The sequence below is a fragment of the Perognathus longimembris genome, chromosome 11 (assembly GCF_023159225.1).
Source record: "Perognathus longimembris pacificus isolate PPM17 chromosome 11, ASM2315922v1, whole genome shotgun sequence".
Taxonomy (NCBI): Eukaryota; Metazoa; Chordata; class Mammalia; order Rodentia; family Heteromyidae; genus Perognathus; species Perognathus longimembris.
This window is the reverse complement of record NC_063171.1, coordinates 56,219,865-56,234,098: the sequence shown is the minus strand read 5'-3', so window position 1 is coordinate 56,234,098 and position 14,234 is coordinate 56,219,865. Positions and strand designations below refer to the sequence as shown.

At 48.0% G+C, this 14,234-nt stretch overlaps 1 protein-coding gene across 4 annotated transcripts in view; it reads right to left on the bottom strand.

The window, feature by feature from the left end:
* Positions 1 to 14,234, bottom strand: part of Cd34 (CD34 molecule) — a 41,063-nt gene that overhangs the window by 13,683 nt on the left and 13,146 nt on the right. For 2 of the 4 annotated variants that reach the window (XM_048356973.1, XM_048356971.1), the window contains exons 5-8: positions 4,607 to 4,754; positions 4,365 to 4,417; positions 3,752 to 3,916; positions 1,720 to 3,003 (exon numbers count right to left, since the gene is read on the bottom strand). In XM_048356973.1, the coding sequence (XP_048212930.1) occupies positions 2,818 to 3,003; positions 3,752 to 3,916; positions 4,365 to 4,417; positions 4,607 to 4,754 (552 nt within the window). In that variant the 3' untranslated portion in view covers positions 1,720 to 2,817. Of the gene's footprint in view, positions 1 to 1,719; positions 3,201 to 3,751; positions 3,917 to 4,364; positions 4,418 to 4,606; positions 4,755 to 14,234 lie in introns of those variants that run through there. The other 2 variants (XM_048356972.1, XM_048356974.1) reach the window with 2 other exon arrangements.

Sequence of the window (14,234 nt, the reverse complement as noted above, 5' to 3'; positions counted from 1 at the left end):
TGGGGGGGGGGCATCGCCTCACTTATTCAATTAGAAGGAAATCTGGCATAAATCTGTTTCCCATAATGAAGAGTGTGAGACACCAGTTAATTCTTCGGAACTGACCCAGGATACAGCAGAGGGAGCTGAACCTCAGCCTCCAGGGATGGAGGACCGCTTGAGCTGACCAGGGATGGTAAAATGCTTTCTAGATCTGGAGCCCCAAACCTTCCAAAGCCCCAAACATTGCCTTTACTAGCCCGACACACAAGTGGGAGATCCCAGGGCCTTGGCAGATCAGGGTGGCATGATGAAGGGGAAAGTTTGCATTCAAAACATCTGAAATCTAGGTGATTGGGCAAGCCTTGGATTGTGTTTAACTTTAGCCACAGGAAGTGGGATTGAATATAATCTTTGACGTCCTATGCATCAAGGCCTTTCTATGGTTATGTGAGCTTTGCATATGACACAAATTGAACTGTTTAAAGTTGAGGCTGGGAATATGGCCTAGTGGCAAAGGGTGCTTGCCTCTTCTACATGAAGCCCTGGGTTCGATTCCTCAGCACCACATATATAGAAAAGGCCAGAAGTGGCGCTGTGGCTCAAGTGGCAGAGTGAGGGCCTTGAGCAAAAAGAAGCCAGGGACAGTGCTCTGGTCCTGCGTTCATGCTCCAGGCCTGGCAAAAAGTAAAAAAATAAAAAAGCAGTTAACCATGGAACAGCAGCTGAGAGCAAACCCAACATCAACAGTGCCTGAGTGGTAGGAGCTCAATAGCACCAGCAGGTGGCGCCATTGATGCACCAGGATGCCAAAGGTGGGAAAGTTGTGGTTTTCTTCCTAGGTATGAGTGCTTGGTGTGGAAAAGTGTGCAGCCATCACAGAAAAACAGCCACAACTCCAACACACACACACACACACACACACACACACACATGCGCGCGCACACCCTTCCTTTCCAAATCCTACACTCAGAAGCTTTGGGTAAAGCTGCCTTGATTCCTAGCTACTTCTTCCCCAGGTTCCCACTCCTCCCTCAAGCAGTCTCTCCTGACTACCATCTTCCCAGTGTCCAGTCCTCAAACCAGCCTGGAGGCTCCAGCCCCATCCTCCCACGTTGTAGGGAGAAGCCTGGGAGGAAATCTACACAGAAATGGGGGAGGGGGGAGTGCAAAGAGGGAAAGGTCTGGCTTTGGTGAGATAAGACTGGAAGAATCAACCTTTGTCTGGCCCCAAAGGCCTGGGCCTCCGTTGACATACTTAAGGGTGTTTCCTGAGTGGGGGAGGCTGCACCCCTCCCCCATTTCCTGTGCCCTGGAAGGAGTAGGGGGGAGGGAAACCTGGTAACTGAGGGGAGGTAAATGCTTACAGATGGCTCTTACGATCCTGAGGTGGAAGCCAGCACCTTCCTGGACGGTCCCCCAAGTCCTTCATGGCTGACACTTTAAGCTGGGGCAGGGGTGGTCTGATAGCAGAGGCTGCCTGGGCTGTGACTCCTTTCCTTAGTGATAGGCATATTCCAGGGACACCTGAGTCTTGTCTCTACTACTGGAAACAGCCAAGCCTCCCCGCCCTCAACCAAGGGAAAGGAATGGCAAAGTTACCCTCCGAATGTCAGCATCCTGGCTGATACCGGTGTCCCCAGATCGGGTCTCCAAGCTCTTCTCGGGCTGGCCTCTTCCCACCCCCTCTGCGATGGAGAGGCCAGTGGGTCAGTCAGACACAGTGAGTTGTATGGACAGTGCATGGAACAGATGTTTCAGTATCACTTTAATTACAGTACTCAGAGACATCTTTTCTTTTTTTTTTTTAAATTCTGAACAACAAGAAAAAAAATCCACCCGATCCACTCATTTCTGGAAAGTTCTATTTCCAACCGTCATTGCTTATCCCATTGGAGAAAGATAAAAAGAGGAACCACAAAGAAGTTAGTGGTCTTTGGGAAAGGGCCTGGGGCTCTGACCACAGAGCAGGTAAAGGGGTTGGGAGTGGGGAGGCAGAGACCGGAAGGAGCCTGCTGGGGACTGAGGCCATAGTTCAACCCAGGAGTCAGAGGTGGGAGAAGAAGCCATGAAGGTTCCTCAGAAGGGCACAATTTCAAGAGGCTCAGCATCAACACGTCTGGTCCTGTGGTCCCATTCACATGGACCAGAGGAGAGGCCCTAGGTGGCCTCCAAGAGATCAGGACTATTTCAGTTCTAGCCAGACACCAGTGCTGGCTTTAGTACACAGATGCGGGGGGGCCCATGGAACATGGGAGAACCGGAGAACCAGGCAGGAGTGGGGAATCCGGTGGGGGTGGAGGGGTTGGGGACAAACCCCACGGTGTTTTGGAGGAGAGATAAAGGCTATGGTTTAAGGCAACATGTTCTTCTGGCTATATTATTAAAAGGGAGTTTAAACCATGGAGTTACTTGGTTTCCCTAAAGTAGAGAAAGAAAATGTAAAGAAGAAACAGTAAAATCAACAAAGCCTTCTCAGAAGAAAATACAGTTTTTACAAAGCCCACCCTTTCCCCTAGTATTCCTGTAGTGAGGCACAAAGAAGGGGGTCTCGGGTGCAAATACTGCAAGGCCATCGGCCTCCCTTGGCCGTTCTTCCCCATGCCTTTCCCCCCACAAGAAGACCAGACAGAGCCTGCACTCAGGACGCTGAATACGTCAAGGGCAGGAGTCTACCCGCCTGGTCCCGGTGGAGGACCAGGAAGAGCCTCGGAGGGAAAAGGGAGGATGCGAGGGAATGTCACCTTCAGCAGAGGCAGCATGGAGTCAAGAGGCCAAGAGAGGCCTCGTTTCACGCACACGCACTTGCACACACACACACACATACATCCAGCCACGTCACAGCTCTGTATCAGCCACCACATGCTGTCTTGACGAATGGCCGTTTCTGGAGGTGGCCTGGCCGGTGCCGTTCTCCTGAGCCCCTCGGTTCACACTGGCCTTTCCCTGAGCCTCCGGGGAGGTGCCCGGTCCTGAGCTATAGCCCTGGCCTCCACCGTTCTCCGTGTAATAAGGGTCTTCGCCCTAGACAGTGTATAAATAGAGGATCATTATCTGGTAAGCAGAGGTGCGAGGCCCGGGGTTTGGGGGGGGTATTGGGGGAGGGTTTGGGGGAAGGGGAGGTAAGGGGAAATCCAAGGGGAGCCGAAGGGAAGTGGGGGTGGGGGTGCTGCTGTATGTGAGACTCCTCTCTTCCTGAAGAGTGGTCAGGGCTCCAGCTCCTAGAGGAGAAAGGACAGAGGAAAGGCACCATACAGTGCCGCCAAGGCCCCCAGAGAATACCTGGTGGCTGGTTCCCCAGGGTGAAATAACTTCCCAGGCCAGAGGTCAAGGGTGCAACCTCAGCCTTGTCCTCTCCCTCTCCCCCCCCCCCCCCCAGAATATCTCAAGAGTATATATTTCCCTCTGTGTCTGTCCTGCTCGTGAGCGAGGTGACACCCATGGGGCCTTTCATATCCTCCCAAATAAATAAGTGTGGCTCGCTTAGCACCCCCCCCCACCCCAGCTGGCGGTGTCCAGAGCTCTTGCAGGAAATGTCATGAACGTATGTCATCTGCCATGACAGTAAGAAGGTGGGCTGTGCCACTCCTGCTTGCCCCGCCCCCGGAAGCCAGACCCTGCTTCCTGTGCATCCTGTGTCTGTGCTCACACCTCCCTAAGCAGAGCAGCACCCGAGCGCCTTTCCTGCGCTCTGCTCCCCCTCCGTGACCCCCAGGGACACCCCTGGAACACCACTATCTTCCTTTCCTTTGCCCAGGACCTCCACACTGACCAGCCTTTCCCCTGCAGGGCTCCAACTGCGACGGTTCATCAGGAAATAACCGGTGGCGCCCAGAACAGCCAGCAGGACTCCCGAGGTCACCAGCGCGATCAGGGTCTTTCGGGAATAGTTCTGGTGGCTCCCAACGTCTTCCTCCGTGAAACCTTGGATCCCCAGCTTGGGGACACGATACGGAAAAGGAAGTCTGTTACTTGTAGAAAGAGAGTTCTAGAAGAATCCTAGCCCACTCCAGACCGTTGGATATGGAAGAGCACACAGATCTCGTGTGTGTGTGTGTGTGTGTGTGTGTGTGTGTGTGTGTGTGTGTCTTGGTACTGGGGTTTAAACTCAAGGTCTTATGTTCTTGCTTAGCTTTTTGGCTGAAGGCTGGCACTCTACCACTGGAACCATGGGTTTCTCTTTGGTATTTAGCTGATTAATTAGAGATAAAGAGTCTCGTGGACTTTTCTACCCAGGCTGGATTGAACCCATGCTCTTCACATCTCAGGAAGGCGAGACAAGAAGGAAAGGACTAAATAAGCTAATTACATCCTCTTCTGATCGAGCAACTCCTCCGACCCCCTGTTCCTCTGGGCCCCACCATCCCAGTAGTAAGTGACCTTACCTTTTTCAAGTCAGACTGGTGCTTTTCCATAAGCTGGAGTTTGCCAGGAAGTTCTAGAATGAGGGAAACAGAGGTTACTAAACTGACAAGCTAGAGCATCCCATGGCTGTTCTAGAAGAAGCTTCAATGGTCAGAGTGGTTCCTTCTCTCTGGAGACCTGTGGTTTCCACCTAAGATTTTTTTTTTTTTAACCTTAGCTTTAACTTGAGCCCTAATCTCCAGACAGGTGTATCTGCCCTTACCTGTTCTGTTGGCCAAGACCAGCAGGAGGCACTGCGGTTTAACCTCCGACTGGGCAAGGAGCAAGGAGCACGCGCCAGGCTCTGCCCTCGCCTCCTTCCCACACAGTAACCGGATGAGGTCCTCGCCTTTGTCCTTCTTAAACTCCTCCTGAGGAGACCGAAATGGAGAGCAAGAGATGAAATTATGAGTATCCCTGAGTTGAATCCAAATCTCGGATAATAATTCTGACAAAATTTACAACAACCACCCCACCCTTGTAAGAAATCCTTCTTTCTAAAATTCTACCTGAAAAAAAAAATTACTGCTAACCATATAACATATAACTAACCATGTAACTGCTAACCATGCAACAATGAGAAACAAAAAAGTCCCAAATGTCCTCAACACCAGAACACATATCGATTTGTGTTTAAGACATCGGAGAACAAACTTAGGAAAAACAATCATCTTACTTTAAGAATTGCCTGTGCACACGTATGCTATTTAAATTCAGTTCAAAAGGCATTACCAACGGCAGGAAAACATTAATAATACAATAGTAACTAAGAGAAGAAGGCTTTGTTCCAGGTTACAAGGACTGTAAACAATGACAAGCAAGCCAAAGATGGTGAGAAGTACAGAACCTATCTATGTCTCTGGGCTCAGTGGCATCCACGGGGGCTTCCTCCCTCTCGATGTCCAACCACAAAACCACAGAAAGCACTGCTTACACCAAAACTGTTTTTGTTGTTGGTGGTGGTCATGGGGCTTAAATTCAGGCCCCTGGTGCTGTCCCTGAGCTCCCTTTGCTCTACCACTTTGAGTCATAGCGCCACCTGCAGCTTTCTGGTGGTTAACTGGAGATAAGAGTCTCAAAGACTTTTCTGCCTGAGCTGGCTTTGAACCACGACTCTCAGATCTCAACCTCCTGAGTAGCTAGGATTGCAGAGATGAGCTACCGGCACCCAGTGAAACTGTGTTTTTGTTTGGCCTTTCCTTCCCTCTCTCCACTGAAAACATGCAACTAACTTTTAATGAAACACGTAGTTCTACTCCAAGTTGCTGACCGGTCCCTAGGACTCAGGAACTCAAGAGTTAGACAACGAACTCTGATCACTCTATAAAAACCAGGTGCCAGGAAAGGCATGCCATAGAAGCATTGGCTCTGCCCTTCAAAACCTTGTTCTCACTTCCCCAGGACTTATTCCAGCAGCCTCTAATCCCAGTGGCCTCTGCTGTACAACTTAAAACTAAGATGTTCTCTTCTGTCCAGATGGCAGATGGCAGAGGAGGAAATGCCTGCCAGCCCCAACACTTTCCTGTTCGGGGAAAACTGCTAGGGCGTGCGTGTGACAGTCATCAGACCTGAGCCTCCGTGTAGGAGAAAGCTTCCTGTTTGTGGAGAGGACTGTGGCTGGTGGCAAGGGCAGAGGCCCTTCTGGTTGGAAAGGTGCCTGGGTATTTTCCTATTGCTGAGACCCAAGGCAGGAAAACCCAGGCTCCTTTGCTCCCCAAGGTCAAGACTGACCTCAGGCTCTTGCTGGAATTTGAGGCAGCCCAGGGAAAACTAAGTGGACTTGGATGAGGCCAAGCAAGCATGACTGGCCACGCCAGGTCTCAGAGAGGTGAGTCCCACAGCAGCCTCAAAATTCCTCTTAAGGCCTGGTGTCGGTGGCTCACACCTGTAATCCTAGCTATTCAGGAGGCTGAGATCTGAGAATTGCAGTCTGAAGCCAGCCTGAGCAGAAAAGTCCCTGGTGAGACTCTAATGTCCAATTAACCAATCAAAATCCAGAAGTGAAGCTGTGATTCCATGTGGCAGAGAGCTAGCCTTGAGTGAAAAAGCTCAGGAACAGCACCCAGGCCCTGAGTTCAAACCCTACAACTGAGAAAAGAAAATTCCTCTTGAGGTAAAGGTTATAAAAAAAAAAATGCTCAGGTCCCTGATGATTCATCCCTCAGGAAAATGGCCAGTTTTACAGACTTCTCTAGTAAGGCCTTAGATAAAGGTTTGTCTGAGTCTGGAAGAAATCTGGCTCTTTATGGCAACATTTGCAGTAGGTAGTCAGCTATGACCAACCCATGTATCCCGGGAGAACTGGGTAGACCTCTCTAAACTCAGCTCTCGGGAATATGGCCTAGTGGTAGAGTGCTTGCCTCGTATACATGAAGCCCTGGGTTCGATTCCCCAGAACCACATATATAGAAAATGGCCAGAAGCAGCGCTATGGCTCAGGTGGCAGAGTGCTAGCCTCAAGCAAAAAGAAGCCAGGGACAGTGCTCAGGCCCTGAGTCCAAGGCCCAGGACTGGCAAATAAATAAACTCAGCTCTCTTAGGCGAGCCTTTCACGCTTCTCCATGGCAAAGCGCATGCCCTCCCAAGTACCAGGCCTTTGCTGAGGGGAAGGAAGACTCCTCTGAGATCACCCTACGGCGCTGACTTGACTCTGGGTGAAGAAGCGGACAGAGACAGCAGGCAGAGGGGACAGGGTTCTGACAGGATCTAAATTGGTCAGACAAAATGGCACCTTCCTCCACTCGCATAGTACTAATAAGCAGCACCCTGAAAACCTCCAGGCATTCGGACATGTATTGAGCCTTGAACATAATAAGATGCCATGTGAAAACCTGTCAGTGTGGGAGTCCATTTTGCGCATCATGCACGGGGGTGGGGATGGAAGTGGGAGGGGCATCTATGAATTTCATAGGATCAAACCCCTCAGTTTGCATACCAGGCAATTAGTAAATGATTAGTCTGTCTAGATCATTGTCCTTAGAGCTCTTCACATCTGCCTCCCCTCTGTCTCCCACAAGCCTAGGAGATTTGGTGTGTATGTGGGTTTAATGTGTATAGATACATTTGTGTGTGTGTGTGTGTGTGTATGTGTGTGTGTTAGTACTGGTGCTTGAACTCAGGGCCTGGGCTCTATCTTTTAACATTTTTTTGCTCAAGGTTAGCACTCTACCATTTGAGCCACAGCTCCATTTCTGGCGAAATTTCAAGTAGGTCACGGAGTCTCAGACTTTCCTGCCTAGGCTGGCCTTGAACCACAGTCATCAGATCTCAGCCTTCTGAGTGAGAAGCTAGGCATGAGCCACTGGCCTGGTACCTCTTCATTTTGTAGGTAAAGAGAGTGAAGCACAAAGACCATCTACCAGGTGATTGTCACAAATCAAAGTCTACAAGTGAGGACGAATCTGGCTTGAGGTTAGAACCATTTCAAACCAGGCTTTCAAGAATAAGTTGAACATGATATAGTAAAGGCCATCAGGGAATGATGCAAATCTGCTTAGTTCTCTGAACTCAATACTACTCCCATGGTATGGCCTACTGACTACCCCGTCCCCCAACCATCTTGAAATTCTCCAGCTCATCCAGCAGCCCAGAATCATAACCTCCCAATCTCCCCCCAAGCAATTGGCCTCTTAGCAGATGAGGCAGGGGACTTGCTCAAACAATACATTCCTAGAGACATACCTGCACCATAATCTCGAGAGCCCTCCAGGGAGCTGAGACCCTGCCTCTACCCATTACCCTACTTAAGTCCCTCCACCCCTTCTCCTGACTATCCTCAGGTCGCCATGGAGTCCCTCTTGAACTTTCCATTAAAGCTCATTTGTTAGCTGGGTGCTGGTGGCTCACACCTGCAATCCTAGCTATTCAGGAGGCTGAGTTCCTGTCAGGGAAAGGCACTGGGGTGGGTACAGCCAAGGCAGTCAAGCATATGAGAGTACACGCTGTCTCTATCGTAGTCAGGAAACGTGTGGGTCTTCCCTCTCCATCACGGTTCTCCCTTCTTGTGGTTCCCTGTCCTTCAAAGATCCAACGCAAATGCCCCCTCAGGGGTGAAGGCGATCTTGTTTCCTGTAATGTCTTCCAGCCAGCTAGCCATCAATCCTTGCTCTGCTGTTCACTAGAACTTTGAAAGTCATGCGTTGGGTCTGTCAGGTTCCTCAGCTATAAAATGGTGGTTGTGGTGACGGAAGAGATGTGTGGGAAAATACCCTCAGGAATATGACATGCACTTGAAAAATGGTAGCTACTATTATGAATCACAATATCCAGTGAGCCCAAGTGGTTCACATCCGTAATCCTAGCTACTCAGGAGGTGAGATCTGAGGATTGCAGTCTGGGCAGACAAATCGGAGAGACACTTCTCTCCGTTAACCAGCAAAAAAAAAAATGTTTAAAAAAATTAAAAAATCCTAGAAATGGAGGTTTGGCTCCAGTTGTAGAGAACCAGCTCTGAGCAGAAAAGTCAAGTAAGAACTCAAGGCCCCAAGTTCAAGCCCCAGTACTACCATATGCACACACACACACACACACACACACACACACACACACACACACACAATCCCTCCCCCCAAAACCAAAGCAAAACAACAAAAAAAAAGGCACATTGTACTTATAAACTGATTTGAATTGAAGCCCCCTGTGTAACTTAAAGATGATGTATTTTTTTAAAAAAAACACAATGCCTTTATACATTATCTACAATCTATCTTATTTTATCCTATTTTGTCTTAGGGTTACTGTCCTTTCTAATTGGACTCTCACTAGACCCCGTCATATGCACCAGGGGCTGAGATTCACATCCCATAATTTTGAACTCAGACTGCATTCATCATACCACCAAATACATAAAACAACTCAGGGACTTGTTGAACTTAACCCTCTCAACGGGTTGGGCCTCTACTCTGGGCCCCTCCACCCCTCACTTCGTTTCTTGGACTAAATTCAAGGCAGTCCCAGCCGGCTGGCCTCCCACACTGGAATCTCACTGCCTCTGTGAATTGTGTTTGGGCCCAGAGAGGAGAGCAGGTGGATCCTGAATAAAACACAATGCTTACTCCGGATGCTTGGAATAAACATCCTCCCCCAGGAGACCCTGCAGGTAAACACAGTGGGAGAGCTGGGAGGTGGAGGGCAGGGGGAGGAAGCCACAGCCTGATGGCTTTCTTCGTGAGACTCCCATTTCCCAGCTCCCTGAACACAAGTTACTTCGCAAAACCAGGAAAACCACACAGCGTTTACAGGGTTGCATCATTATACTTCTCTGACATTACAGACCTTTTTTTTTTTTTTTTTTTTAAGGCACATCAAGCACTGGGCATTGGGGGGAGGGGATGGAAGAGAGGAGGCATTTTTCTAAGAGAACTTTGAGACACTTCCCCAAAACTAAGGGAAATTGTCAGTATCAATCATGTCCCTGTAACCCTGCTCTGCTTTCCAAGTAATGTTACCTTCTTCTTCTTCTTTGTTTTGTTTTTTTAATTTGGTTGTGAGGCTTGGACTCAGGGCCTGGGCACTGTCCCTGAGCTCTTTTGTTCAAGGCTAGCTAGCGCTCTATCACTCTGAGCCACAGCGCCACTTCCGGATTCCCCGTTGATTAATTGGAGATAAGAGTCTCATGGACTTTTCTGCTGAGTTGGCGTTGAACCACAATCCTCAGATCTCAGCCTCCTGAGTAGCTAGGATTACAGGTGTGAGCCACCGGTGCCTGGCTCAAAGCAATGTCATCTTGTTTACTGTGAGAGTATGATGCTGTAGGTAAAAACTTCACTTACATGAGGGCCGAAGTAACGAAGGGAATGTCAGACAACAAATGGGCCGCTAAGAGGACAAGAAACTAGATCGTCTCCAGATCCAAGGCTTTCTGCAGTAGACACGGCTGCCTTTCTACGCCCTTCAGCTCTCTCTTAGGTTTTCTGCTGAAAACTGACCCTCTGTAGTGTTTGGGCAGAGAGGTAGGAAGGTGGCGGCTAGGAGATAGAATGATTCAAGCAAGGGCCCCGAGACAGCCTGCCTCCCCTGAAGTCAATGTAACAATAAGGAAAATATGACTTGGTTGAGTTAAGCCACAGTTGGTGAAAGTAACAAAATCATCGAACCATATTCTTCTTTTGCAAGTTGATACAATGTGCATATAAACAGAGGTGGCATTAAACAGATGTTCTGAGAAAGAAATGACTATGGAAAAAACAACAACAACAAAACCCTTGAGTTGGCATTTCTCCAGAAATAGGCAAATGTCTACCAAGGCTGGAGGAGTGACTCAGAGGAAAGCTCTTGGCTAACATGCAGGCTCAGGGGTCAACCTTTAGTCCCACACATACACAGAAAGGCTGATAAGCACATGAAAAAATGCACAAGATCATTAATCAGCAGAGAAATATATCGAAACCACAAGATACCACTTCGTAGTCATTAGATGGCTACGATTCGAAACAACAACAAAAAGTCAGGTTCTAGGAGGTCATGCCTGTAACCCTATCTATTCAGTTGTGTGAAACCTGAGGATTGAGGTTTGAAGCTAGCCTTAGCAGAAAACTGTGAGACTCTTTACTTCCAATTAACCAGCAAAAAGGTAGAAGTGAAGGTGTGGCTCAAGTGGTAGAGCACCAGCCTTGAATGGAAAAACTAAGGGAGAGCAAGAAGGGCCCTGAGTTCAAGACTCAGTTCTTGGAAAAAAGAGTGAGAGAGAGAGAGAGAGAGAGAGAGAGAGAGAGAGAGAGGAAGAGAGAGAGGGAAAGGAGAGAGAATTTTGACAAGAATGTAGGGAAACAGGGGCCCTTGTGCACTGCTGACAGAAATATGAAACGGCACACTCACTATGGAAACCTGTCATGTGGTAACTGAATGTCCTCACTGGTTGGTAGAGGGCTGGCCTAGAATGCGCAAGGCCCTGGGTTCCACCCCCCAGCACTACAAATGAAACAAAACACAAACCAGTATGGTAGGTCCTCAAAAAACTTTAAAACACATAGGATGGGCCCAGTGCTTAGAATTCTAGTTATTCTTTGGGAGACAAGTACTGGAAGAATCACGGTTCAAGGCCAGTCTGGACAAAAAAACAACTTCTTGAGATTCCTCCTCCATCTCAACAGTAAAATTCTTGGTATGATGGTGCACCCCTGCGATTCCAGCTCATTGAGAAGAGTAAACAGGAGGATCAAGTTCCAGGGTGGCCATTATGTGAGACCCTATCTGAAAGATAAGCAAATATAAAGCAGCAAACGAAGCTGGAGGGCAGGATGAGGCTCAGGTGATAAGGCACCAAAAAATAATAATAATAACCCCAGAATTACCACAGGATCCAGCACTTCCACCTGCAGGTCTATGTCCCAAAGAACAGAAATCTGGATGCCAAAGCTATATTTGCACACTTGTGTTCATATCTGCATGATTCACAATAGCCAAGAGATGAAAAAACCCAAGTGTCTATCTATGGACGGAAAAATAAAGAAAATGGAAATGGAAAATCACGGTGCTCCAAGAAGGAAGGCATTCGTGGTGTCAACTACACAGAGCCCAGCCTTAAAGACACTATACTAATGGGGGAAAGAAGAAGAGAGTGGTAAGAAGACAACACTGCTGGATTGTACCTCCATGTGGCACACAGTCAGCCAGCTTCATAGAGCGAGACGCTGGATACTGGGGCATGGCGCAGAGAAGGGCCAAGTGTCTTGATAGAAAGTTTTAGAACATGCAAAGAATTCTGTAGCTTGCCCAACAATGTGAATGGAGCCAACTGTACCCACCTGTGCATTTGCAAATGCTTTAAGACGTACATCTTAGGTGTATTTTGCCACCGTTAAAAGAAAGTAATAAACTTCATGTATTCCCCTATTCAATTGGGTACAGGAGACGAAAATAATCTCCACAGTTGAGAAACTATTTGGAGTACCATGAGCACAAAGTCTAACCGAAGCAGACATTGATTGCCGCAGAGAGAATGAAAAGGGGACCCAGGAGGCCCTGTGCCAAAGGCAGTTCTGCGATGGGGAAATGGATGCATAGAGGGCGGCACAGAAGGCATGTACAGAAGACAGGCTCCACGACCCACGGGGCGGGGCGGGGCGGGGGCGTGTCATACTTTGCAACCCTGACCAATGAGAATCCAGAGACGAGGCCCTCCTCCCTCACGCACAGCTAAATGCAGGTGGGTACCAATGTGACCTGAGTACTGCAAGGCAGTACATGAAGAGAAACATTAAAAAGGGGACTCCGAATCCTTCCTGTGCCTCATTAAGTTGCAGGGAAAGCCCAATTCTCCCAGCACCAATAATAACTTAACACCCTCTGACATGGAAAGTACAACTCTCCAAGCTGGGCATGATGGCTCACTTCTGTAATTGCAACTATCCAGAAGATGGAGATCCAGAGGATGGCAGTTCAAGGCCACCCAACCAATGGCTGGGTGTGATGATGTTATCCCAGCTCCAAGGGATCAAGAATTCCAATCAGAAAAACCTGAGACCCTACCTGAAAAAATAACTAAACCTTAAAAAGGGCTGGGGTATGTAGCTCAAGTGGTAGAACATCTCCCAAGCAAGCCCAAGGCACTGAGTTCAAATCCCTGTAGTGCTCTCCATCTCAATTCAAATAAGCTTTCTTCTGCATAGGATATGGTGTGGGGACACTGCCATCTTCCCAAATCCTGCCAAGACTCAAAGGAGTATGCCAGGTTTCCACTACAGCACAAAGACCATCGCAGCGAAGAAGTTATTTCTCAAGTAGTTCTCTGCTCATCCAGTGAGCACTTGGAACAAACAGGTAGACAGGTAGAAGGCAGCCATTGCTAAATGCTAGGCTCGAGGACTTAGTACTTGGGCACAGGCCTGGGTGATGTCCCAGAAAATAAATCCTGAAGATGATGGGGTGGGGGTGGGAGAACTGGTCATTTTGCTTAGTTACAATTAACAAAGGGTTTGACATTTTCTTTGCCTAATGAGGAAGCTTGAAAATGAACACGAGAAACACACAGGGTGCTGCTAGTTGATTGTTCATTCGTATTTAACTGTTTCTGAGAACTGCAATGGGTCACTCCATTCTGCCAACGTGCGGTGTGTACTCACCATTTCTGTTGTTTCTAAATGTCCTAAGTGAAATGATTCTTCTCAGTATGATTTTGAGAGATTTGTAAATCAGAGAGACCCAGCTGATGGTTGGAAGTAAGATGTAAATAAATAATCAAGATGGACAAATAAATAATTTCTTTACTGACAGATAGCCTTTGGGATCTATGCATATCCATCTCTTACAGGTTTCCCTTAGGTGGATTCTTAACTTGCAAAAAAATGTTTCCTGGCTTAAGTAAATATCTCTCTTCCCTTTGTGTCTTCCCCCTTCCTTCAGAGCCTTGTTACTTTCAGGAAATTGGATTTAATGAAACAAAGCAAGAAGGCCTGTTAGCCTCATTAAAAATTAACACCATGCCATGTATTCTTACTAATGCAGTAAGAAACTGTAACAAGACACATTACTAACTACAAAGCACAGAAAGATGTTTTGGAAGATAACAGGGTGACTTTGTTTAAAAACTGAAAGAATCAAGCCCAGCACTGGTGGCTCAGGCCTGTACTGTGATCCTAGCTACTCAGGAAACTGAGATCTGAAGCATTTCAAAGCCAGTCCTGGCAGGAAAGTCTGTTCAGACTTTTATCTTCAATTCACTACCAGAAAGCCAGAACGAGCTGTGGCTCAGGTGGTAGAATGCTAGCCTTGAGCAAAAGAATTCAAGGAGAGTGCCCAGGCCCTGAATTCAAGCCATAGTAACAAACCCAAAGCACATGGCCCTCCTAGTTTTTAATCTAGACATGAGAAGGTCTCTCTTAACATAAAAGCAAATTTAAATCTCACATCAA